Below are 24,093 nucleotides of genomic sequence, written 5' to 3'. Positions count from 1 at the left end.
TCTAAAACCCTTACTCTTAGCCATACTTCAGGGTGAAAAAGAAATGACTTTCTATCATAATTTCCTTATATGCCTTCATTCACTGACCTTAGAGGAGGATTCAGGTCCTTTATTGAATTGAATATTACAAAGTATGGCATTGCATTATCCCCAAATCCTGATGTTTGCCAGTATTCTCCACACTGTGGTCCAAAAAGAGTAATAAACCTAAAGGAACTAATTTTGGTTCTTTTGGAATTAGGGGTAGTATTCCTTTCATAGAGGTAACAAAAGTAAGGCTCTGTACCCCATGCTAAAACTTGTAGCTTTGCCCATAGCCCTAGGTGTCACAAATGTAACCCATTTTCTGGAACACTGGCACCTGCCATTGAGGCCCTGAGTTGAGACATTGTCAACTCTAATCTTTTTTTTTTCCTTCAAGTTTCTGTTGCTGACTCCCTCTCCTCCTCCTTTAAAGTTAGACAAACAGAAAGGATTTTGCAGTTATCTCTATATTCACATTTCACTGTAAATGTCCCAGGAATCAATATATTCCCCAAGACACATCTCAGCTAACAGTTGGCTGGACACGCTAAAGATGCATTTCTGATTCATTCTAGGGAAGCCTTTAGTCCATGAAGTAAATGAGAACATTATCAGGATTTCTTTTCTTTTTTAAATTTTTTGGGGGTGACATTGGTTAATAAAATTATATTGATCTCAAGTGTACAATTCTGTAATACGTCATCTGTATATTGTATGTGTGTTCACTGAAAATCAGGTCACTTTCAGTCTCTGTTTATACCCCCTTAACCCTCTTCTACCTCCCCCCCACTCCCCTTTTCCTCTAGTAATCACCATACTGTTTTTCATGTCTATGGAGCATTTTTTTTTATATTGATTTTAGAAAAAGAGAGAGAAAACTGTCAATTTGTTCCACTTATTTATGCATTCACTGGTTGATTCTTATATGTACCCTGACCAGAGATCAAACCCCCAACCTTGGCTATCAGGACAGCACTCTAACCAACTGAGCCTGCTGTGCAGGGACTGTGTTTGTTTGTTTGTTGCTTAATCCCTTTACCCTTTTCACCCAACTCCCAACCCCCTTCCCTTCTGACAGCTGTCAGCCTGTCTTCTGTATCTATGAGTCTGTTTCTACTTTGTTTTGTTCATTAGATTCCATTCATAAGTGAAATCATATGGTGTCTGTCCTTCTCTGAGTGGTTTATTTCATTTAGCACAATACTCTCCAGGTCTGTCCATGATGTTGTAAAAGGTAAGATTTCCTTCTTTTTTACAACTGACTAGTATAGCACTGTGTAAATGTACCATAGGTTTATAATTTACTCATTCACTGATGGGCACTTGGGCTGCTTCCAAATCTTGGCTATAACACTGCAATGAAAATAGCAGTGCATATATTCTTTTAAATTAGTGTTTCAGGTTTCTTTGGGTGTATTACCAGAATTAAAATCACTGAGTCATAAGACAGTTCCATTTTCAACTTTTGAGGTAACTCCATACTGCTTTCCACAGTGGCTGCACCAGTCTGCACTCCCATCAACAGTACACTAGTGTTCCCTTTTCTCCACATCCTCACCAATACTTGTTTGTTGATTCATTGATGATAGCCATTCTAACAGGTGTGAGGTGATATTTCATTGTGGTTTTAATTTGCATTTCTCTGATGATTAGTAACAGTCAGCATCTTTTCATATGTCAGTTGGCCATCTGTTATGTCCTCTTTGGAGAAGTGTCTATTCAGGTCCTTTGCCCATTTTTTAATTCAATTGTTTGGGTTTTTTTGATGTTGAGTTTTATAAGTTTTGTATAAACTTTGGATATTAACTTCTTATCATATGTATCATTGGTGAATATGTTCTCCCATGCGGCAGGTTGTTTTTTCATTGTGTTGATGGTTTTCTGTTTGATGTAGTCCCGACTTTTTATTTTTTATTTTGTTTCTCTTGCCCAAGGAGATATATCAGAAAAAGTATCGCTACGAGAAATGTCTGAGTTTTTACTGCCTATGTTTTCTTCTAGGACTTTTATAGTTTCGATTCTTACATTTAAGGCTTTAATTTATTTTTAGTTTATTCTTGTGTATCATATAGCCTAGTTTCATTTTTTTGCATGTATCTGTCCAATTTTCCCAATGCCATTTATTGAATAGACTATCTTTACCCCATTGTATATTCTTGCCTCCTTTGTCAAATATTAGTTGGCCATCAAGGCATGGGTTTATTTCTGGGCTCTCTGTTCTGTTTCATTGATCTGTATGTCTGTTTTTGATGCCACTACCATGCTGGGTTTTTTGTTGTTGTTGTTGTTCTTCTTAAAGATTTTTTTTTTTATTTTTAGAGAGAGAGGAAGGAAGGAGGGGAGAAAGAGAGAGAGAGAGAGAGAGAGATCAGTGTGAGACCAAAACATTGATCGGCTGCCTCCTGCACATGCCTTGCCGGGATCAAGCCCACAACCTGGGCATGTGCCCTGACCCGGAATTGGGCCAGCAGCCTTCTGGTACACAGGACTATGTCCAGCCAACTGAGCCACACTGGCCAGGGCAATGCTGTTTTGATTACTGTGGCCTTCTAGTATAGTATGATATCAGGTAGCATGATTCCTCCAACTTTGTTCTTTCTCAAAATTGTGGTTGCTATTTGGGGTTTTTGTGGTTCCATATAAATTTTGGGGATATTTGTTCTAGTTCTGTGAAATACTTCATTGGTATCTTGATAGGAATTGAGTTGAATCTATAGATTGCTTCAGATAGTATTGATATTTTAATAATGTTAAATTTTCCTATCCATGAACACAGTATATGCTTCCATTTATTTGTATCTTCTTCAGTTTCTTTCTTCAGTATCTTATAATTATCCAAGCATAGACCTTTTACTTCCTTGGTTAAGTTTATTCCTAGACATATTATTCATTTTGTTGTAATGGTAAATGGGTTTTTTGTTTTGTTTTGTTTTAGTTTCTCATTCTGAGAGTTCATTATTGGCATATAAAACTGCCATCGATTTCTAGATATTAATTTTGTATCCTGATACTTTGCTGAATTTATTTATTAAATCTAGTAGTTTTTTGGTGGAGTCTTTAGGGTTTTCTATGTACAATACTATGTCCTTTGCAAATAATGACCTTTTTAATTCCTCCTTCCCAATTTGGATGCCTGTTATTTTTTTCTTCTTGTCTGATTGCTGTGGCTAGTACTTCCAGTACTATGTTGAATAAGAGTGGTGAAAGCAGACACCTGTCTTATTCCTGTTCTTAAGGGAAACACTTTTAATTTTTGCCCATTTGAATATGATATTGTCTGTAAGTTTGTCATACATGGCCTTTATTATGTCGAGATATGTTCCCTCTGTTCCCACTTTTCTGAGAGTTTTTAATCATAAATGGGTCCTGGGTTTTATCAAATAAATGCTTTATCTGCATCTATTGATATGATCACATGATTTTTATCCTTCACTTTATGTGGTGTATGACGTCAATTGATTTCCGGATATTGTGCCAACCTTGCATCCCTGGAATAAATCTCACTTGATCATGGTGTATGATTTTTTTTTTCTTTTTTATTGTTGAAAGTATTACAGATGTTCTCCTTTTTTCCCCATTGTTTCCCTCCTTCCTACTCTGACCCCCTCCTACTTTCCCTAACCTAATGTCTGTGTCTATTGGGTATGATTGCTGGCTCTTGTTTTATTCAGGGTTTCTAATTATTATTTGGCTATGTCACTAAAAATGTAGCATGTTTTGCAGGCTTAATGAAATAAATGTTCACTTCTCTTTTTTTATTTTTAATCCTCGTCTAAGGATATGTTGATTGATTTTTAGAGAGAAAGGAAGGGAGAGAGAAACATCATTGTGAGAGAGAAATATCAATCATTTTGCATCCCGTAGGCACCCAAACCAGGGATCAAACCCGCAACCTAGGTATGTGCCCTGACTGGGAATCGAACCCGCAACCTTTTGGTATACGGGACCATGCTCCAACTAACTGAGCCACCTGTCCGGGGCCATTTCTCTTTTCTTTTTTCCCTGTTTCCCCTCCTCAAATAGTTAGAAAATTAACTAAATAGTGTTAGTGGCCTAGGAAAGCTACTGTTTAAATGATCTCTAACTTGAAATGACAAATAATTGACTACTCCCTAATTTATCTTTTATTTTGGAGGGAGAGAATAATGTGATAAAATATGGGTTATTAAATAATAGGCACAAAAATGAAATAGAAGAAATGTACTGTTCCATTAATGTTTATCGAGGGAATTTCTGTGATGATTATTAATACTGAATACCTTTTTATATACCTGTCAGCCATATGTATGTCTTCTCTGGAAAAATATCTTTTCATGTCCTTTGCCACCCCCCCCCTTTTTTTTTTTTTTGGTAACATCCTCTTCATGACTTTGCCCATTTTTAAATTGGATTATTTGGGGGGGGTTTTTTTGCCATAAAGTTGTATGAGTTTCTTGTATGTTTTAGATATAAACCCATCAGATTCATGGTTTACAAATATTTTCTCCTATTTCATAGGTGGTTGGTTTTATTTTTGTCGATTGTTGCCTTTGCTGTACAAAACCTTTTTAATTTTTGTTTGGTTTGTATTTGTTGCCTGTGCTTTTAGTGTCATGTTTGAAAATTCATCACCAAGACCCCTGTCGTGGAGGTTTCCCCTATGTTTTCTTTTTGTAGCTTTACAATTTCAGGTCTTACGCGTAAGTACTTAATCCATTTGAGGTCACTGATGTGAGTGGTGTAATAAAGGGGCCAGTTTCATTCTTCTGCATGTGGCTACCCAGTTTTCCAAGCACATGTGTTGAAGAGACTGTCCATTCCCCATTGTGTGTTTTGGTGCCCTTGTCAGAGGTTAGCTGACCGTGTACGTGTGGCTTTGTTTCCGGGCCCTGGCTGTTTCTGTGCCAGGGCTCTGCCGCTGTGGTGACTAGCTGTGCAAGATCGTTTGAAGTCAGGAAGTGTGGTGCCTCCAGCTTTGTTCTTTCTGAAGATAACTTTGCCTATTTGGGGTTTGGGGGCTTTCATATGAATTTTAGAATTATTTTAAATGTCTATGAAAAGTACCATTGGTGTTTTGGTAGGGATTGCATTAAATCTGTAGATCACTTTGGGTAGTATGGACATTTTAACAGTATTCTGCCTCATCATCAGGGAAATGAATATCAAAACCACAATGAGATATCACCTCACACCTGTTAAAAGAGCAAGTGTTGGTGAGGACATAGAAGGAAGGCAGCCCTGTAGCCTCTGAGTGAGAACAGAAATTGAACTGGTACAGCTGTTATGGAAAACAATATGAAGGTTCCTCAAGAAATTAAAAATAAAACTTCCATGTGATCCAGCAATCCATCTTGTGGGTTTATAGCCAAAGGAAATAAAGTCAGTATTTTTAAGAAATTCCTGCACGCCCATGTTCATTGCAGCATTATTCATCATAGCCAAGGTATAGAAACAACGTGTCTGTCAACAGATCAGTGAATAAAGAAAAGGTGGTGTATGTGTACAGAATAATATTATTCAGCCATAAAAATGTCCTGGTATTTTCAACAGTGCAGATGAACCTGGAGAGCATCATGCTAAGTGAAATATGCCAGACAGGGAAAGGCAAATATTGCATGCTGTCACTTATATGTGGGAACTAAAAATATAAAAACTTTTTAAAATCTTGAACTTACAGAAACAGAGTAGAATGGCAGTTGCTTGTGGATGGAGATGCTGATCAAAGGGTAAAATTTTCAGTGATAAGATGAGTCACTTCTGAGGATCTAATGTACAGCATGTGACTATGGTTTATAATACTGTGTTTTATGCTTGAGGTTTGCTAAGAGGGTAGATCTTAGGTGTTCTTACCACACATCCTGTGTAAGGTGATCAGTGTATTAATTAACTGGACTGTGGTAATCGTACATTGTATACTTTAAATATATACAATTTTATTTATCAATTATACCTCAAACATATAAGCTGGAAAATATATTTATTGAGGGCATATTACATGTTGGGCACTGTGCTGAGCTTTGGATGTATATTGGTAAATACAATAGGTACAGACCATATACTGAGCTTAGAATCTAGCAGGTAGAAGAGAAATAAACCAAAAAGTCATGAAAATAAACATGATTGTCATAAGTGTTGTAAAGGGAGAAGTAGAGTTTAATGGGAGCCTATAACAGAAAGAAATTACTAGGGAAATCTTCCCTAAGAAAATGACATTTAAACCTAGAATGAAAGGAAGTGTAGGAGTTAGCAAGAGGATGAGCAGGATGTGATGTTACAGGCAAAAGGAGTACCATGCACAGAGGCCTCGAAGTAAGAGAGTGCAGTGCATTTCAGAACAAGAGAAAATCAGTGGGGCCAGTGTATCAAGCAGGGGAGGGAGTGGACGAGGTGAACTGAAGAAACAGGTATAGTCCATGTCCGAGAGGCCTGGTAGGCCCTGATAGGGGTCTATTTATGGTCTTCATCCTAAAGATGATGAGAAGCCCTTTAAGGGTCTAAGACAGTGGGACAAAAACCAGATTTGCATTTTAGAAACAGTTATTCTGCCATGTGAAGAAGAAAGGATCGGAAGGGACAAGAGCTGTGTGATAGGAATTGACAATGGCTGGGCTTGGAATGCTGGAAGTGGAGATGGCGAGAAGAAGATGGTTTCTATGTTTAGGAGACTGATTCACTTAGAGATTCGGAGTAGCGAGTTCTAGGGTTAGAAGAGGAAGGATGGCTTTGCGTAGCTGGATGACAATGGTGAGATTGAATAGGACACTAGAAAGAGCCAGGTTTGAGAAGGAAGGTGATTTCATTTTTGTATTTGATGAGCTCAGGATGCCTGTGAGGCATCAAAGAGGAAAACTAAGTAAGTAGTAACATGTAGGAATCTGGAGTTTAAGAGATGTCCTCACTAAAGGTACATTTGTGAGTCATTGCCTTATAGGTAATAAATGATTTTGGGAACCTAATCTAGATTACCTGGAGAGAACTCGGAGTGAGAAGAAAAAGGTGACTTGGAATAAACTTGAAGAACTCATTGGGGATGTTCTGTATCATTTTTGTTATTGGCAAGCTTTGGTTTATAAGAACTGTCCCTTGTAAATCTTGGTTGTTGTGACTGAGGCTTTCTGTTGTCATGGAGTAACCATCTTCTCTTGCCAGGTGTATTGGTCATTTCATTATTTTTTGTCCATCACCTATTATTTACTCAGTCAGGGAATAGGCTTTACAATTAATTGATCTTCCAAAAGTAACTGATATTTTCTAAGTATCTGGGTTAGACAATGAGCTTTGTCTAGACAAGGAATGAAGAACTCTTCTACATATTTGTCCTTTAAACATTTCAGATGTTATGCTTTTTTAGCTGTCTGTCCAGACATAATAAGGAAAATTGAATATTCCTTGGTAGTCTTTTTCTGTGCATCATTGGGAATCTCCTTACAGAGAGCTTTAACAATAATGAAAGTTGCCCTGGCTGGTTTGGCTCAGCAGTTAGACCATCGGCCTGAAGACTGAAGAGTCTCAGGTTCAATTCCCAGTCAAGGGCATGTACCTGGGTTGCAGTTTTGATCCCCAGCCTCGGTTGGAGTCATGCAGGAAGCAACCAATCAATGTGTCTCTCTCACATCGATATTTCCCACCCCCTTCCTTCCCTCTCTTCCAGTCTATCCAAAAATCAATGGAAAAATATCCTCAGGTAAGGATTAATAAAAAAGAAAAAATAAATAAAAATAATAAAAGTTTACTGCTTGGTGTTTTATCCAATGTAGTGTCTGATCACCTAAGTCTTAGTTAGGGTTTAGGGTGATGGGGTATGCCACTTATGCCACTAGGGAGTCACAGAAGGTAGGGATTAAGATATTGACTGTCAGAATGTAAAAATTGGTCCTTCAAAAGCCACTGTTAAGAAGGATGTAGCCCGGCCAGTATGGCTCAGTGGTTGAGCATCAACCCATGCACCAAGAGGTTGCCAGTTTGATTCCTGGTCAGGGCACATTTCCAGGTTGTGGGCTCAGTCCCCAGTGAGGGGCATGCAGGAGACCAATTGATGTCTCTCTCTCACATCGATGTTTCTCTCCCTCCCTCTCTCCCCCTGTCCCTCCCTCCCTTCCACGCTCTAAAAATATCAACGTTTAGAATCTTCTCCTCCTCCTGGAAGGATTAACCCTCTCCCCCCAAACAAAAATTGCTGCAGAACATCACACCACACAACAACAGAATCAATATCGCATGCAATGCGAATGATAATGTGCTAATCATTCATCAAACATTGTTTACCAGTGGTGACTTGGATTTAAATATGTAGACTATAATTGTAACTATGTAATATTTATTTATGTCAGTGAAATTACTACAGTGTTTTTTCCAACATGTGTCCTCTTCGCTAAAATTTGTTAAAAATAACAGTGAATTAATAACAAAACAAATTCTTAATTTATTTATAAGCAAATCTTGTTTAAAAGCATTTTTAAATTAACAGGGTATTAATTTTCACGTGACATATGAACCAGAAATTTTGTCTGTTAAGTCCGAAGTCGTTTCAACTGAGGTCTGAAAAATTGAGGGTTTACTGTAATAGAAGCAGATCTGTCTCGGGAACGGGGAGAGGGGATTAATTGCAGAGGTATGTGAGGGAACTTTGGTGGTGATTTCTACATCATGACAGCTGTATACATTTTTCAAAACTCATTGACTTGTACACATAAAAGTGGTGAATTGTATTGTATCTAAATTATATCTCAGTAAAGCTAACGTAAACATTTGTTTACGTTAAGAGATAACAGAAACCATTTAGGAAATACTTTATTTGTAAAATGGGGCAGTAGACCTTAAAAAGTGAAGTTTCTTGCTCAAAAATACTCGAGTGGTGTGACGTGCACGGAGTGCCTATCTCCAGCGTCCTGGCCCCGGGCTGCACAGTTCTCCTGGCTGAGACTGCATACTGTCTGTATTGTGCTTTCCATTTTCTGTCAGTGTAGTCTGGCTCTTTGTGTATGTTATAAGTTCTGAAAGTATAGGGATCATGTCTGTGTTCTTCTTCATACTCACTGCTTTGGGTACTGCAAGGAGTGTGCGCTCAGTATTTGCTGAATGAATGAAAGCTTGGTATAGATAGCACTGTGCCTCCGAGACGTGGATAGAAAAGTCAGGAATATCTCATGGCGTAGCTCCAGGGTTCTCAAATTCTGCAGAGACTTGCTCTGACGGATGCTTTCCCTAGACCACCCTCTCTTTGCTTAGGAGACCACAGCTACCACAAATGTAAGCAAATTAGTGGGGGTTGAGATTATACATTTCTGTGAAAGCTTAGGTAATGTTCTCCGATGTTGAAAAGTGAGGAGGATATCACCTTACATTTCAATCTGAAGCCCAATATAACTACAGTGAGAACATAAGCTCTTTTTAAAGATTAAATGGAAGAGCAGCTATCAAAATCAGAACTTTTGTCTTTTTCCAAAGCATTTCAGTCTTCAGTGATTGATGGACCATGCTCAGTGGCACAGAGTGAACACTGGTCTCAGTGTCCAACTTGGTTTCCCCGCATCTCCAAGACCCTAAAATTTTACAGCTCTGATTAATTTTTAAATAATTCAGTAGATCTACATAAATTGCACACAAATTTACAATTTTTTTTCATCTAAGACCAAGAAAGCAAGGAGAGGAAGTACAGATTGTTTCCTTCCTTAAAGTGAAAGTACATACTTTAGTGAAATAGCAATGTATCATTAATAACATGTAATGTTTGTCAGGTTATTGCTCTGTCCCAGGCATTTGTTCTAAGTGCTTTACACATATTCTCTTAATCCACACAATACTCTGAGGTCATTATGTTGTATATTCATTTGTAGTTGAGGAAACTGAGGCATAAATAGGTTAAATAATTTGCCTAAAATCTCACTGCTTGTAAGTGATGGACCTGGAATCTGAATATTAATTCAGAGCCTGAATTCTAATCATTGTGATATGTTGTCTCCCGGTTAGGTCAATGGACATGTGACTAAACAGTTTAGAATTTGATTTAATATCAGAGAATTACTATACTTGTGTAAATTAAGGGGTACAATTTATTAGAAAATAATTTAGAATTATTTAGTATTGATATATCAAGTAGTTGAAAAATAAGTTATTTTGACAGACCTGGAAGTCATGCAATGGAAACTTTGCTATACCCGCAGGAAAGCTGTTTCTTCATAGTGACATACCCTACAGACTTCTTTCTGAGAAGGAGATGATGCACGGTTTTGGACTGCACAAGTAAATGAGAAATGTGCGTGCCCCTGTGGTGTCTGAGAGTAGACCATAGATAACCAAGGTTCCTTGGAAATCACTAAGATCCTAAAGCAGGGAATCCCTTTGTTGAGACAAAGAAATTGGTATATTTCTTTAAGGAAGATGAGCTGGAAGTGGAGTATTTCTTGAACTTTTATCAGAAAGAGTGGCTGGTGTGGAAAGAGGCCACATTTAAAAGTTTTATTTATTGATTTTTAAAAGAAAGGAAGGAAGAGAGAGAGAGAGACATTAATTTGTTGTTCCATTTATTTATGCTTCATTCATTGATTCATCTTGTACGTGCCCTGACCAGGGATCAAACCAACAACCTTGGAATATCAGGATGATACTCTAACCAACTGAGCTACCCTGCCAGAGTGAGGCTAGAGTGTGGAGCCCATAGGAGTCACTCCTATGAACTGGCAAGAGAAATCCAAATACATATTCTCCCTCTTTGTGTATGTTTTGACATGCCATGAAAGTTTTTCTTAGACTTAACTGTCTTTTGCTTATGAAGTTGTAATTACATATGCTCTGGTATAAATCTGAATGTTCCTGAAGGTATTTTTAGGAATACTGATCATTTTCCTTACTGAGTGAATGGTGTTCAGGAAGTCAGCATCCAGTGGTAGGAATAGTTTAGAGTAGGTAATTGAAAAGCTGGGTTTTGGTCCCAGCACTGCTAGTTACTTTGTATCCTTGATTTATCATTTACCCTCTCTGGGCCTCAGTATTCTTCCAACCCTAACTTGGGGAGATAGGACAGATGATCTTTAAGATCCCTTCTGGCTCTAAATGCCCCAGTTTTATGACTGCTTTTGGCCAGGACTGTTGAGTGATTTTCTTGTCTGCCGCTCTGCTTGCTTCCAGGTCACTCCACAGGCGACCCAGTTTGGTCGATGGCTGTGGACTTTCTGCTCTTCAACAGTGTTGTTAAAGTACTTTTGTAATGATTCTGCAGTACTTTTCTGTCCACAGAAACCATTTGACCTACCAAATGTGTTTGATTTATTCCCTTTACCAGGGAATGGTGTCACCTGCCTAAGCCACTGCTCCATAGAAAACATGGGAATTATTCATTTAGGTGAGATAGATTTTAAATTTGTTTTGGGTTTCTTCTGCCAAATCAGTTAGGGAAGAAACACTTAGTGTCCTGATATGATCTTTCAAGTTCCTGCACAGGGTTTCTCATGAGCGACAAATTAAAGTAGAATAGAAAATGTAGAGGTAGTAATTTAAATTCCACATTAGTTCTCTACCTGATTCACTGTAGTTTACTCTAATTTCTGTGGTGTTGTCTAATTTCTTTTAGATCCATAGCATGCACTTCAATTGACACATCATTGAAAGATTTCACAGTGTGTAATGTAAATGCAGTTACATTTTATTTAAAGTTAATGTGTAATACTCTATACACATTTAAAAATCTAAAGCAATACCTGTTCTGTTTTTAAAAGAACAAAATTGTATTAATTATCCACACTCAGATAAGGCATAGTAAACAGCAGTGTTCTCGGTCCCACTCCCCCTTCCACGTGCCCTGCTGAAGCAGAGCGGCTGCCCCAGCAGCGTGCCGGTGCCCTCCACAGGCTCGCGCCCGTTGTGAGCGCAGCTGCAAAGCCAGCGAGCTCTCCTTAAAGCCAGCGAGCTCTCCTTCACGACGTCTTCGAGCAGGCATGATAGACTAAGAGCTTCGATGACGGGGAGGGTGATGGGGCAGATTCTTGTACCACACTGTACTTGTCAGTAAAGCAGACAAGTCAGGATTTACTGCTTGTTTATGATTTACGTCCTTATAGGAGGAGGCCCAAGGCCAACTTTATGGAGCAAGGACAGATACAATCAAATGTAACGAAGGACAGTGTTGGATATGATTTAGGCAATAGTAAAATGGGGTGTGACCGCTGAACCACAGCTGATAGTGGTTGTATTTTAAACAGGGATGGAACAGCCTGTAGGACTTAAGGGAAAAGAAAATCAAACTTAAAAAAGACTGTATGGGGCCCAGGGCAGGGGGTTACTTGTGGCAGTGGGGGACAACACTGAGTGTGCGCAGTTTTCTGGTCTCCGCTGTGCATCTGGAGCAGTAATGCTGAGTAGTGTTGACTGTAAACTGGGATTGAAAAATAAAGATAAATAGAAAGAAGCTAATGAGCATTTTTATTTACTATCTAACAAAAACACTTTGTGATTTCATTCTATTAGCAAAGTAGTCTCAATCTCAATGTTTTCAGCATTGCTATTCCTATAAAAATCTGTCCCCAGAGCTTTTATTTCTGCAAGTCTGAACTTGCCTTGTGCTTAATCTTCCATCTGAATGATAGACTAAAGCATTTGGGCAGGGGAGCGAGGTCCTGAATACTTTTTATGACCAGCAGCCTTAGCAACCAGCAAATGTCTCCCTTTTTATTTTGGACTGTGACTTTCATGAGTAGACTTTTGTATTAAATGATTGTGTCTACTACCATGTTTTGTTTTGTTTTTAACTATAACAAAAATGTATAATTTCCTGTCCTGAAAGCATATAATAGTTATTCAGTGCTTAAAGTTCCAGTTGCTTTACAAGTATTATCTTATTACCTTATTTCATTCTCACAGAAACCTCAATGGTAAGTCATATTATTTTTCTGCTTGAAGCAGGCTTAGGAAGATTAAGTGACTTGCCCAAGTGTGGCAAAGCTGAGTCCAATTGGGACCTGCGGATTTTAACTTCTGAGATGGTAGAAAAGGGCTTCTGGAAATCTGCTCTCCCATAAACGCAACAGGAAAGCCAGCCAAGACTGCCGCTCACCAGGAAGGCCCCGCAGAGGCCCTCCTACTTTTGGCTGGTCTGTGGCTGCCCAGCAGGAGCGCGTCCTCAGGCAGCTGTGCCTCCCAGGGCCAGAGGGCCCAGGCTGAGACCCTGAGTCAGGGTGCTCAGACCGCCCGCCTCCCAGCCTCGAGCTGACGGCCGAGGGCACGAGCGAAGGCTCAGGCCAGCAGCGTGTCCTTCCCAGCACTGTTCCAGGAAAGTCAGGGGACAGACAGCAACACACCTGGGGAGAGGGGGATATGCTGTCCACAGTTGTCACATTGTATTATTTTAAATTCCAGTTATCAATTAAAAATGTCAAGGCACACAAAGAAACAGGGAAGTAGGGCTGATACACAAGAAAAATAAAAGTCAGCAGAAACTGCCCCTGAGGAATCAGACGTTGGGCCTCCTAGGCTGAGTTAAGTCAGCTGTGAGAAATACGTGTCAGAAAATAAAGGAAGCCACGGGTAAAGAACTGAAGGGACATAAGAAAACAATGTCTTACCACACAGAGAATATCTAATAAAGAGATGGGAATTATAAAAAGAAAATAGAAATTCTGGAGTTGAAAAGTACAATAAATGAAATGGAAATTGGCAGAAGGAACCAGCAGACTTGAAGACAGGTCAATCGTTATCATCTAAACTGAAGAACAGAAAAAATTTTAGAATAAGCAGAGCATAAAAGAGACCCATAAGATGATATCAACTATTCCAGCAAACACATAATGGGAGTCTCAGAAGGAAGAGAGAAAAAAAAAAGGCAGAAAGAGTATTTAAGCAAATAATGGCCCAAATCTGCATGTTGAAAAATCTCAACAAATTCCAAGTAGGATAGACTCAAACTAATCCACAGCAGGACACATCATAGTCAAATAGTCAAAAGCAAAGAACATAAAGAGAATCTTGAATACAGCAGGGGGAAAGAATTTTCATGTACAAGAGATCCTCAATACTACTAGGGATTGACTGCTCATTGTGCACCTGAAACCTGTATAATTTTGTTAACCAGTGTCACCCAATAAATTCAATAAAAAGGAAAAAAGAGAGAGAGAGAGAAACCATGTCATCCTACTTCGTTCTATGTCCAGGCTGGTGGGTACTCACCACATGTGATTTGCTGACACTCTGGTGGGTGGGTGTGCCTCTCTGCTCTACAATCCCTGTTTTGGGTTTCCTGTGATGGCTTTTACGTGTAGTGATAACATGCCTGCCTAGTAATTGTGCTTATTGCGGCAACAGACATTTTCAGTCTGGCCATGCCAAATCACTTCAGGTGTCTGGATCTATAGAAGATGATTGTCAAGAGCGTCTTTGGTTCAGATACCCCACGTAACAGGGTAAGACTCATCGTGACCCCCTGGTGTTATAATACACAGGTGGAATACCTAGACGCATGCAGATGCTGCAGTCCTAGCGTGGTTTTCCTTTTCTATCATGTGCTAGTCTTTTATTCGGCTGGATTAGTTACCTAGGAAACAGCTGCAGGGTGAAGATGGATTGGTTGGTTGGGAAATGGAATTTTATAGGCCCTTCAAGAAGCAAAAGATTTGTTGGCTAAAACGAAAATAAGTGACTGGCTGAACTTGTGTTGAATTAGTGTGCTTCAGGAAATCACCTAAGACAGTTCTACAGGAGATAATAGTTAACACAGTATGATTTTAAATTTGGCTTGTTTCTTACTTGTGTAGGTTCACCAAATGCTTATTAATTCCTGCTTTTGCCCCCTGCTGCAGGCCTTTCTGGGGTTTCCAATGAAGTAGAAGGTTCAGTTCCTTCCTGAAAAGCTCATTTTCTGTTTGGGATAAAAAGAAGCTACTCTAAATCAAGTGCACAGTTGTGTAATACATACTGAATGTGTTCAGAGAATTTGGAGAATATAAAAGATCTTGACTAGTAAGTGTAGAAATGGACTTGAGTCTATGCAGGAGATAATTCTTTGAGGTAAAAGATGAAATTTAAAGAGCTAGTGAAAGTTTGGGTGCTGACAGGACCAGGATTTAGAAGATTCCATAGTAGCAGCACAACTGCCTTTGCAGATCCCTTTCTCAAAAAGCCATGTGTTTGAGGCAAGTGGAACATGTGTGAGTATGATATAAATTATGTTGGCCGAGTCTTACTCAAGAAAATGAATCTTGGCAGCAGTGTGGACTGACTGCAGTTTGCAGTAGCCTTGTACAATGTATTTACGGAAAGTCTGTTTACAGTGCAAGGGTGGCAGTGTTGGTTTTGGAGTCCCTGACCACCGCAGCAGTGCTGAGCACACGGGAGACACTCAGTGAAATGTCTGCGAAGTGATTTTCTTATGTACAGTGTCCTTCTGGTTGTCTGGTAGCATCTGCTTTCTTCTCTGCCAGAATGCAGCTGCTGAATATTTGGTCTTGGCCAGTGGTGATGAGGACTTCTGTCACTACAGGAGCATGACTTCTTTTAAAGCTGACCATCTGTCAGGTTACTTATTTCCATGTGGTTTGTAGAAGGCAGAGCCCTAATTTTCATTTTCTGACGTGTTCCACTTGTATTCGTGTGGTGTGGCATGCAGTTGGGAGATGTGGGCCTATCATCAGAATCCACTTTGTCAGAGGTTCTTGTTGTCTATTCAGCTTTTATAAATGGGAGAGTGACTACAGAGGTTAATTTGTTACAGTCCTCTGCTGAATGATCAGGAGTAGTTTCCTGTTTAGGGGTTCTTGAGCACTGCTATGAAAGCCTTGTTTATTTCCAAAAGTACAATGAAATGCTTTATCATAATAAGACACTCCCTCTCCCCCAAGTTTTCTTTTCAAGGAGACTTTTTAGTGTTTCAGTGTAAGAACAATTTTGCAGCTTCCTGGTGCTTACCTCCATCTTCTTCCCCTTTCTGGTTTCTAGCAGTTGCCATGATACTTTAATTTAAAGGTTAACAATTGTCAAAAACTTTGAACTGATTCTCTTCTCTTTGGTCTGTGAGGTCACTAGACTCCAAGCAGCAGCTAGAAGAAGGGACAGCTGGGCGTGGATGTGAAGGTAGCTCACTTCCCTCCGCCCTCCCTGCCAAGAGGGTCCCACGCGGTCATGTGTGCACCTCTGATGGCACAAGATGGGTCTAAGTATTAAGTGATTTGAGAGAAAAACGCACAATTTGTTCGAGTTATCCTCTTTCATTCTTCTGAAAGACGTGGTCAGACTTCATTAGAAGAATAAAAAATGAGTACAACCCAGTTTTGAGAACAGAACTGATTTTTTTTTTTTTTTTTTTTTGCTTTATTTTCTTTGAACATATTGCTTTATTTTCTAAAGCTGTATCAATGGTAAAATACAAGTTGCAGGAAAGGCCCCTCTCCTCACAGCCCCCTCCCCCCACATCTGTGCTCATACACCTCCCATCTGGCTCTCCCCCCAGGCAGCCTCCCAGAATGCCTCTGCGTTTTACTGCTGTCCTCAGAAAGCCACGTGTCCGAGGCAAGTGCTGTGTTGTGCACATTGAGAAGATTAATTAAGACCCAAAAAAGATGCAGAGATCTATTTTGTTTCCAGTGGCTCCACAAGTCTCTTTCCTGCGATTTCCCCATTCTCAGCTGTCCTTAAGACAAGCAGGTTTTCGTGGAGGAGATGAAATATTACTTTCCCTTTCTTATTTAGGTTTCTAGAAATTAGTACACTCCAAATTTGATTGAGGGGTTCCTTCGGTTTTATATGAGAACATGTTTACATTAAAATAGTACTTTATGGCCCAGCCAGTGTGGCTCCGTGGATTGAGCATTGTCCAGTGGACTGAGAGGTCCCTGTTCCGTTCCCTGTCGGGGCACAGGCCGGGTTTCGGGCTTGATCCCCAGTAGAGGGTGAGCAGGAGGCAGTCGATCGCTGTTTCTCTCTCATAGATGATTCTGTCTCTTCTCCCTCTCTCTCTAAAAAAAATCAATAAAAACATTTTTAAAAAATAAATAAAATACACCTTATGTTTTACAAAAGTCACTTTCCTGTCATTTGAATGAATAAGGAGAAAGGGGCACTTTATACCTTCATGCTTCATGGTAAAACTTTGGGTGCTGATAGGACCAGAATTTGGAAGATTCAGTAGTAGCAGCACAATTGCCTTTGCAGATCTCTTTCCCCAGACAGCTTATGGAACATGTGTGAGTATGATAGAAATTATGTTGACCAAGTCTTACTCAGAAAATGAATCTTAGCAACAGTACAGACCAACCACTGGATGCCAGATGGTTTGGCAGTTGTGAACCCGTGTATGCTGTACGAACCTCACTGAATTTACTAAATGGGGGAGATTGACTAGTTTTTCCAACATTTTCTTGAATATAATGGAAAAGTACTTATAATATTCTTAAACCTTTTAACTTTAAGAAAATATATTGGTTCTAGTATTTAATTTTACTTGTATATCATGCTTAAATGTATTTTAAGTTGCCTTCAATTTTCTGAGAAGTGTTTTTCTCTTCAGCCAAAATAAAATAATATATAGTGAGTCTTGGATCTGGGAAAATAGAAGTTCCAGCCCTTTCTGCTAGCAAGAGCAGGAACCTCATCTCTCTGGGTCACTGTTATTTTCCTGGAGCCTAGAAATAGCACTTGACACAAGTACTCAGAAAAGTGTTTGTTTAATGATGATTAAATGAACTGCCTTTTAAGTTTACTTTTATGTTAAGCCAAGTGTTACTACCTTATTAATTATAGCAGAATGCTGAAGAGTGCAACTCAGTAGAATTAAGTGCTTGAATGACCCACATGGAGAGAAACATGAACGAAAGGGGTGTTTGGTAGGGAATACCCCTGGGCATGCCAAACCCACTAACGCATTCCCACCTTTTGCATCCTCAGGAGCGCTCACAGTGGGCCTGGTGCGGCAGTGTCAGACAATCCACGGACGAGACCGGACGTGCATTCCCCCTCGGCTCCCCCCGGAGTGGGTCACCACTCTGTTTTTTATCATCATGGGAATCATTTCATTGACTGTCACGTGTGGTTTGCTGGTGGCTTCCCACTGGCGAAGAGAAGCTACAAAATACGCTCGATGGATAGCATTCACTGGAAGTAAGTAGCCTGTGCTAGTAATTTGTCTAGAAGGCGTGCACACTGGTATTTTCATGAAGATAATCAAGAATCAGTAATAAGGACTCCATAACCATCCAAGAGCACTACTTGTGTGTGGCCATCAGATAAACTGCACAGTCCCATCAGCTCTTCAGAATTCTCACAAGACCAGGACATCCAAACCTTAATTGTTGTGTGTGAAATGCTGTTTTAATGAATTTTATTTTACTCACATTGTGACATGAGTATTGAGGTCTGTTACTCAACTGAGTCTTTTCCTCTTCTTGAAGGTATTAGTGTCTGCTATCAAATAAAGATAAATCTAGATGAAAATATAACAAATGTAAATTAGATTAAGGTACTGATGTACTTTTTAATACCATTGATTTTTTAGTTTTTTCTGTCAGCTGTATGTGACCATTGAAAAAAATCAACACATTTGGTTATTAATCATTGTTTCTCAACATTTCTTACTCTGTTAGTCAGTGCCCAGTGGTATGATATATTTATATATTGCACATTCTCTTGTACTTTGCAGAATTGGTTTAATTTTAAAATGCCAGAGACTTATACCAAGTTAAAGGAAGCAAAAATATATGAAGAAAAGCTATTTCTATAATTCTACCTCCTTGATTATTTTTCTCCAGAGCAGTTTTTCATCCAGGGGACATTTATCAATATCTGGAAACATTTTTGATCGTCACCAGTAGGGGGATGCTGCTAACACCTAGTGAGCAGAGGCCAGGGACACTGTAAACATCCTACAGACACAGGATGGCCTCCTAGCAAAGGGTTGTGTCCCCGGCGCAGACTGGCAGCAGGGCCCGCCCGCTCTGAGGTACAGGGTGATGGTACCCTGGCACACCACAGGATTCCACTTCCAATGCAGCGCCTAAAACCATCTCAGGTTTGCGTGAGTTTTTAAAAATTACCAGCTTACTTCCACTTGATATTTTCACGAAGAACTTATACACTAGGGGTGAGGCATCATCCCACATGTCCCTGTTAATGTTAAAACTCCATGTCTCCCTGTAAGACCATAAGGTAAGGATATTAGTTCATGAGCCTCTGTCTCTCCCTCTCTCTGTGAAACTCATTTTCTTGATGTGTGGTTCTGGTTCTGTTGTTTTATTTTGTCTCTATATCTACCTTAATTTTTAAATTTAGATCAAGTTGCTTTTGACATTAAAAAAAACTCCATCTTTGTTAAGAAATATGAGGCAAGGAGATGATCTTGTTTGAGGTCAAACAGACTTCCCAGGACAGTTCTTTTCGAGATCGTAAGTCCAGAGGCAGTTGTAGACAGTGCTGCTAAATTAAACCGTGTCGATGAGGAATTGAAAGAGAATCTTGGCTCACAAGGTACAATCACTTGTTCAAATAGCATTCACTCTTTGTGTAAAATCAAAGAAGGAGGGTATTGTTTCTGGAGTTAGTTGAAATTTGGGAATGCATATGCTATAAATATGAAAAATCTCAAACATAATTTAGCAAAGTAGTAGGCGTGAAAGAAAGGATTAAGATGCTCACTGAGCCATTGTTTCTTGTGACCCAGTAAAGGGAAGAACTATGATTATCTTGCTTTTTGTTGCCCTTCAATAGAGGATATTTAAGTATATGAAGCTGCCCCCACATGCAGTGTGGGTTGCCCTTATTTTAAAGATAATTTAAGTTTTTAAAATAATATGCATATGATACATAATTCAAAGTTTACGAGAGGGTCACTAAGTGAAAAGTAAGTCTTATTTGTGGCCCTGTCATCCAGATAGCCAATACCCCTTTCCTTGAGGCAGGCCATTGTTACTAGTTTCTAGGATTTCCTACTGGAGGTGTTCCAAGCATAAAAACATGTACGTGTATGTGTTAGTGTTCTATAAGTATATATTTGTTCTTCTTATACTATTCTGTACCTTGATTTTTTTAGCTCAAGAATATAACTTGGAGTTATGTCATCTAAGTAAGCATAGAGCTGCATTACTCTTAGCTTCCTTACATACATTGTTTTTTGTTACCAGAGCTTGTCCACTGGGTTGGCAGTCCTGAGAGGGATTGGGCTCCCCCTAGTGTTTTCATTCAGCCTCTGAAAATGTACCATTGTATATCATCATCTCTATTGTGAATGTAGGGTGCCCCCAAAAATGTATACACTAAAAAAGTGTAATTATAAAGCCAGTGTTAATTAAAATAGCAGACACCCTATACATTTTGGGGGGACACCTGTATTGGTGTTCCAGTTAGCTGTAGATTGGGTAAGAATGCGAGGTGAGGAGGATTCTCAGGAGAGCTGCACATGTGGGGCTGGCCCATGGCGGGAGAGGGTAACGAAGATGTGTCTTTTTCTTCCAGCCTGACCCTGCTCCTCTCCTTAGCCACCCTAGTTTACCAGTACACCGGATGCCGAGCTCTCTCCACCATGGAAGATATGAACTTAATGTCTTTATAGCTTATTTAGAAGTCAGAACTTAATTGTCAAAAGTTGATAGATATTATCAGCATTAATAATATTTTAAGATCTAAAGTAACTTCTCAGGTCTCAATAGCTTAAAAGAAAAATCATCTACCCACACTAAATATCCCCAGGAAGTATAGAGAACCTAATTCTTTGGATTAAAAACAAAAATTAGATTGAATAAGAGTTCAATGCTTTCTTTAAATATGACTAAGCTCTTCCAATTGGGAAAATAATTAAGTCTTGTAAATATTAAATTCTACTTTAAATATAGTCATTAAATTATTACTCCATTGTAATGGATAGCTTTTTAGTATACAGCAGAAAATAGGAAAGGATAGAAATAAAGTCAGCACATCAGTGAATGGAATGAATTGTATATCTACATATTTCTAAATTATTTTAGTTTTGAGATTAAATTAGTCATTAAGAAACAAATTGTTTTTATAGATTTTATATATAGCTACTTAGATTGTGATTTCATTTTACTTACCAAACCATATTGAGGCATAAGAACCATTAGAAATTGGTGACAGATAATGTGATGAGTGACCATTGGCAGTGCTAATGAAGTTAGTTATTGCTGACTATACAACAGAAGGACCAAAAGATCTAACACTTAATTACTGGATTTTTAATTTCTATTGTAGGTATTGCAAAGAATCCAAATTTGCTTGTGTAATATTGTGTGGTCATTCACCCAAAATGAAATGGACTGTGTGTATAATATAAAATAATCCACCTAAATAAGTGCAAAGAAGACAAGGGTGCTGGTGAATCTCTTCAGTTAGTGTGTTACTTGAGAAAATATTACTTTTTTAATACATTTCTGGAGCTATTCCAGGAAAAGGCTCCTATTGACTTTTAAAGGACTCTATTAAATTCTGTTGATTGACTAACACTAAAGTAATTTAAGACAAGTGTCAGCTGATATGTGCCCAGGACTCTGTCACTATTCCTGGGATAGGTCTGTCTTGGAAAGGGTTTCTCATTCAGATGATAATGGAAAGCTTCAGCTTTTCATATACAGTGAATATAGTCATCTGTCTTCATGTTACACTAAGAAATGTTTCTGCTTCCAAAGACTTTTTTTTTTTTTTTTTTGTTAATCCTCACCCTAGGATATTTTCTCCATTGACTTTTTTTTATTTTTGAGAGAGTGAGAGGGAGGGAGGGTAGAGGAGGGGAAGAGAGAGAGAAACACTGATGTGAGAGAGGCACATTGATAGGTTGCTTCCCATACTCGCCCCAACCAGGGCCAGGGATTGAACCTGCAACACAGGTATGTGCCCTTGACTGGGAATCAAACCCTAGATGCTTCTGTACTTGGGCTGATGTTCTAACCACTGAGCAACACCGGCCAGTGCATCCAAAGAATTTTGAAGAACTATTCACATTTTACCAGTGTGCTTTCAGAAAGCATCAACAATTTTATTGGAAAAACTAGCCTATCTCTATAGGCAGTTTGTTTCCTTGATAGTGCAGGGGAGCATTCTGTTTGCTAAACAGTTGCCTATGGAATTTTTACCCAGACAGTGAGTTTTCTGATATTTTTCTAGAAACATTTTTAGCAAATACTAGATTTCATTGTGTTTGCATACAAAACCCAAAGGTTTTCTTTCCCTTCCTTTCCCCACTCCCCCCCCCCCCCCCCCCCCCCCCATATCTCAGTGTATTCAGAAACCTGACCAAGGTTAGGTTTTTTTGGAACTTTGTCCATGATAAGAGATAACCACTCAGACAATTTGCTAATCATCCCAGAAGTTTGAGGTTCTTTCCACTAGATGACTTTAAACCAGAGTAAGTAAATGGTACTTGCATGTACCTTTTGTCCAATTCCTTCTAATACCAAGTGATAGGAGCAAAGAATTGGCAAAATAATAACTACGATGACATACGCAACATTTATTCAGCACTCACGGTTAGCATGGCTGGCACTGTGCCAGGGACTTGATACTATCTGCTGTACTACTGGTGTTCACTCCATGTTCAGGAGGGAGCCAGAAGCCTGAGACCGCACCGCTTGTGGGGAGCACAGCGGGACTTAGCCCTGAATCACCTCTGCTAGTTAAGAAGAAATCATGCAGGTACTTAGTAGGTTTGGCAACCTTTCTTAATGCTGATACGTGAAATTATCTCAAAAGGCTAACGTAGCTTTTACAGAATTTCGTTGTTAGGTTTTGGGGATATTATGTGATCTGTAGCATATGCAAACCTTTTGACAGGTGGTTTATGTTTTAACAGGTTTGACCATGTTATCAATCCACAACCCTTCTTATAAACTTCCTTTGTTCCAAATTTTCATGTTTTCCTAATCACTGAACCATGTTACTAACGTTGTGTTTTGGTTTGTTTTACAGTGATCCTTTTCTGTATGGCTGCCCTAATATTTCCAATAGGATTTTACATCAATGAAGTCGGAGGTCAACCTTATAAATTACCCAACAACACAGTAGTTGGGTCATCATATGTACTTTTTGTCTTATCAATTTTCTTTACAATAGTAGGACTTCTATTTGCTGGCAAAGTTTGTTTACCAGGCTGATGAATGTCTAAATTGCTTGACTTTTTTATTATTTCTTATTTTGTTTTATTTTTTTATTTTTGGAGGGTGGAGAGGACAAAGGCAAGGCATCTGAGTGGTCCTTGCTTAGGAAGATGCTCAGAGGAAACATGCTGAAAAGAAAAAAATGCTTTGATTTGTTCTCACTATGCACTTTGGATTTTTAAAAAATGAGAGCCTTTTCCATAACCAAATACAGACAATATTGACTAAGCTTCCTGAGCGTATATTCGGGCAGTCAGGTCTGCACTGTGATAGGCACCTAGTGAAGGAGGGTGCTTTCTGCTGGAAGCATGTGGCCCTTTGTGACTGTTGTTATGTTTTACTGTCTAATGATTCATTTGAGGGGAAAAAATTCTAAGTATTTATGAGTCATGGTGGACCAGAGGGATGCAAGAGAACTTCCTGTGGGGCTGGCCTCACCTCCTCAGAAATTAGTGCTCACAGCTTCCTTGTCGGACTGTGAGCCTTTGGCACCAGAAGGGAATGCCGTTGCATTACTGCACCAAGAAGCCAGTAGATCAAAACTTGTTTGCTAAAATGTATGTAAAAATTCTGAAATTCCCTATTCTCTGTGTACAAAAAAAAAAATCAAACACTAAGAAACATGTTGCTGGGGGTGGGTGGGGGAAATGTTCCTTATATTTATATAAATATATATAATATATATATTTTGCTGATGCAGTATATAGTGTGTATATGTGTGTGTGTGTGAGCACGCGTGTGTGCGCACGTGTGTGTGTGTGTGTGTGTGTATTTATATACACACATGGAAACTGTTCCTGGAAGAGAACTCTGAATGCTTTGCTAGCAAAACACTGTGGTGTGCAAACCTAGAACTCAATAGAAAAAAGCCATTTATCTGAAGGCTGTGTAGTGGAGAGAGTCTTCAGTTTACCTCATTCTTTGTAACAGCCCTTGATTTTAACAGGTTTTTGTAATAGGTACAAATAATCCCATATCTTTCTAGGTGCAATTTTAAGTTAAGCTAAAATTCTTT

The 24,093-nt window shown here is 39.1% G+C and overlaps 1 protein-coding gene across 1 annotated transcript in view; it reads left to right on the top strand.

Annotated features, from left to right (window-relative positions):
• The window catches only part of MOSMO (modulator of smoothened), a 66,511-nt gene extending 43,071 nt beyond the window's left edge, over window positions 1–23,440 (top strand). The window contains exons 2-3 of the mRNA XM_036280353.1: window positions 17,869–18,081; window positions 22,891–23,440. Coding sequence (XP_036136246.1) covers window positions 17,869–18,081; window positions 22,891–23,075 — 398 coding nt within the window. The 3' untranslated portion in view covers window positions 23,076–23,440. The remainder of the gene's footprint in view (window positions 1–17,868; window positions 18,082–22,890) is intronic.
• Window positions 23,441–24,093: the final 653 nt, after the last annotated feature.

This window comes from Molossus molossus, unplaced genomic scaffold (assembly GCF_014108415.1).
Source record: "Molossus molossus isolate mMolMol1 unplaced genomic scaffold, mMolMol1.p scaffold_m16_p_3, whole genome shotgun sequence".
In the NCBI taxonomy this organism is placed as follows: Eukaryota; Metazoa; Chordata; class Mammalia; order Chiroptera; family Molossidae; genus Molossus; species Molossus molossus.
This window is presented reverse-complemented; position numbering and strand designations above follow the sequence as displayed.